Source organism: Amblyomma mixtum, chromosome 3 (assembly GCF_055824585.1).
Source record: "Amblyomma mixtum isolate Tamu chromosome 3, ASM5582458v1, whole genome shotgun sequence".
NCBI classification, from domain to species: domain Eukaryota; kingdom Metazoa; phylum Arthropoda; class Arachnida; order Ixodida; family Ixodidae; genus Amblyomma; species Amblyomma mixtum.
In genome coordinates this window covers 61,841,678-61,844,829 of record NC_143014.1, presented here as the reverse complement: position 1 = coordinate 61,844,829, position 3,152 = coordinate 61,841,678, and the positions used below count along the sequence as shown (strand labels likewise).

General features: G+C 44.1%; 1 protein-coding gene across 1 annotated transcript; it reads left to right on the top strand.

Annotated features, from left to right (window-relative positions):
* The first annotated feature begins 413 nt into the window (after window positions 1-413).
* Window positions 414-2,255, top strand: LOC149350393 (uncharacterized). Its single transcript, XM_089576877.1, has 4 exons — window positions 414-607; window positions 688-861; window positions 1,078-1,275; window positions 1,541-2,255. The coding sequence occupies exons 1-4, from the start codon at window positions 584-586 to the stop codon at window positions 2,081-2,083; spliced, it is 939 nt and encodes a 312-aa protein (XP_089433003.1). The 5' UTR covers window positions 414-583; the 3' UTR covers window positions 2,084-2,255.
* Window positions 2,256-3,152: the final 897 nt, after the last annotated feature.

Sequence of the window (3,152 nt, the reverse complement as noted above, 5' to 3'; positions counted from 1 at the left end):
GTCGTCAGCGGAAATGCTAGCGAGGAGGCAGACCATGCGTTAGTTCTCATGTTCGTGCCAATGTTTGAAGGATGGGTGCAGCCAATTGCAAGCTTCGCAACCAAAAGCGCAGCTCCTGGGCGCGTCTTGGCGGAACTGGTGCTTGAGGCCGTGGTGAGGCTTCACAAGTACGGAGCAACTGTCCTCAGCATTGTAAGCGATGGAGCGGGAAGCAACAAGTCCATGTGGCAGCATTTTGGTGTGAACGGCAGCATGGCTGGTACCAGCCACAAGATGCCACATCCATGCTTACCTGACGGCAAGTTCATATACTTTGTCTGCGATGTGCCACACACATCATCAAGTGCGTAAGAAATCATCTTCTAAAGCACCAAAGGGGCCAAGTAAGTATAGCCATGACGAAATACTTTTCATTGTTTTGAGGAAAGCCTAACTGCTACCTTTTTTATTCACGTTTCAGGCTGGAACGCAAAACATAAATTTTGGTCACTATAAGGCTCTGTACGAAACGGAAAAGGACAAGCACCTCAAGGTGGTGCCGAAGTTGAAAGCAGCGCACGTTCAGCCGAATAATCTTCAAAGAATGAATGTACGGCTTGCTACGCAGGTAACCGCAAAAACCCGTGCTTACGACCTTCGTTTATCACGCCACGTTAGTGTAAACATCATCCAACTGACCTTTTGCAGTTGTTCAGCCGGAGCACAGCAATTGGACTGAAGGTGTACCGAGACGCTGGCGTCACAGAGCTACGAGACTCCTCCGGCACCGAAGCCTTTACCAGGAGCACGAACGACCTTTTCGATGCTCTGAACGCAAGGCATCCTGCTGAAGGCATCAGGAAGGGTTCTCCTCGAATTCAGGTATGAGTCTAGGCTGCTTTTCACTAATTTATTCACTGTACCGTATTCTGGTAACGGCGCAAAGAGGCAGCAGGTATACAGTGAAGGCACAAAAAAAACAACCGGCAAACCGTTTTATGTGCTTTCTCTATCCTTGTTACTGTCGTCTGCACCGTCTTCAGAATACGTTGATTTATCTTCCCACTAGTACAACCCTTTATTTCTCTTCATATTTAGGTCATCAAGGACTACCTGGATATGTTAAATGAAACAGAACGCAACCACTGCAACGAGAACATGCTTTTGTTTGCCTCACGTCAGACAACAGAATCGTTGCGGGTAACACTGCTGTCCATTTTGGATATTATCGACGAGTTGCATAAGGCCGGCGTCCCGTACGTTTTGACAGCTAAGCTGAACCAGGACCCACTTGAGGTAAGAAACGCAAGGTATATTGACAGTATTAATAAGCGTAGACATTTCTAGGGTAGGGCATGGCAAATCACCTCAGTTTTCTTCACCGCAGCATACTAGACAGACATAAATGTTATATTACGAAATGAGCCAATTCTTTCGGAGTTCAGTAACGAAGTTTTTTGTGTGTGTGTGTGCGGAGTTATACCTTCAGGCCGGTTTTGGGATGCGATCTAGACTTGGGCGCCAGTATTACTTTTTGATTGCAAGCACCTTGGTTTTACAGAGATTTTTCGGCCTGGTTCGCTCCTTCAACGGTGACGAGGACCATCCAACCATCACCCAGTTCAGCCAAATCTACAGATTGCTGTCGCTGTATACTCCCGTCAAAACTGCCATCAAAGGGAACTGCTCTGGCACCTGCGAGTCAGTTCTAGTTTCCCTGCACGACAGCTTGACCGAGAAAGCCAAGGCTGCAGTCGAGATGAAATCAGCTGTCGAGTTAAAGCTTTCTAAAAAACTGCAGTATGTGGTTCTCTCTGGGGACAACCATGAGGACGACCATGGCTACCACAAAGCCGACACTCAAGATACAGTTGTCTATTACCTGTGTGGATATATCCATAAAAAGATGGAAAAAGTAATGTCTTGCACAGAGTGCAAGAAAGCTTTGACAGCTAGCCCTGAAGATCACGCGCTTGAGCCCAGACCACTTGAGCGTCAGCTCACAGATTTGCGCGCGTTTAAGCAAGGATGCTTGCGGCATCCTTCGCGCAAGTTTTTTTTGTACGATAAAGGAAATAGAGAAAACTGTACAGCATACACTTGAGAATGGTCCAATGGTCGGTGATCTTTTCTGGGAGGTTTTAGATAACCTAGAGGAATCGGGTGTCCCTCCTTTGGGGTGTTCCGATCACTACGAAGAGGTGACAGCCAGAGTTGTGAACTTTTATGTTGTGATGCGAATGCACTTCTATTGCAGAAAAAAGAACCGCGACGCAGAGCTTACAGAAAAAGTCAGAGTTGCAAGGAAAAAGGCCAAGTTACTTTGATCGATTTCATTTCCTCCTGCTGTGCAGGTTTTATTTTGGTTTTAACTATTTTGGTTTTAACTATTAGTTATTTCTGTGTATAGATTGTCTTGCATATGCGAATTATATTGCTTAAATACTTCTGTCACATGTGCAATCATGGCAAAATACATGCCCTACATATATGCACTTTGCGATGTTTATATGTAAATAAGGATGTAACAAATTGTTAGATTCTGCTGCGTAATCAAATATTTACCGAAGAGGAAGTAGCATTGTCATTTGCATTGCTGTCGATTCTTGGAAAATTTGTATACGTTGATGAATTTCTCGAAGTTGGTTGGTGCATTTCATTTATTTTCGTATATGCCACCACTATTTTTGACAATATTGCATTTTTGCTTGTTTTTCGTTGTTGCGTTCATGAATTCATGATATTAACTCCTCTGTAAGTAGTGCCCTTCCAATGCAAATATATGCCTTCAATATCGTGTGTCTACCATTGCTGTCCAGTGCTAGTTTGCGAATGCATTAATTTCCCCTACAAGCAATAAAAGTTTTTGTTTTTTTTTTCGAGGAGGGGGACGTGGAGGAGATAGATGACATTTCTCAAGGTCGTAAAGCGAATAGAATGACGACTTCCTGTCATTACGTGCAATAAATTTATTTTTTCTTCTTCAAGAGGCTCGCTCTTGCTCTATTTTCACTGTGCGTGCGTTCCTTCCTACTGATTTCTCTTGCAGCCACTTCATTAAATAACTCCGCCTACGCGACGTTCAGAAAACATAATAGTAAAACTTTTTCACAATGATATCAGAGGTAGTGCCGCTGAGTCAAAAGCAGGACACTAAGAAAAACGCTTTTGAT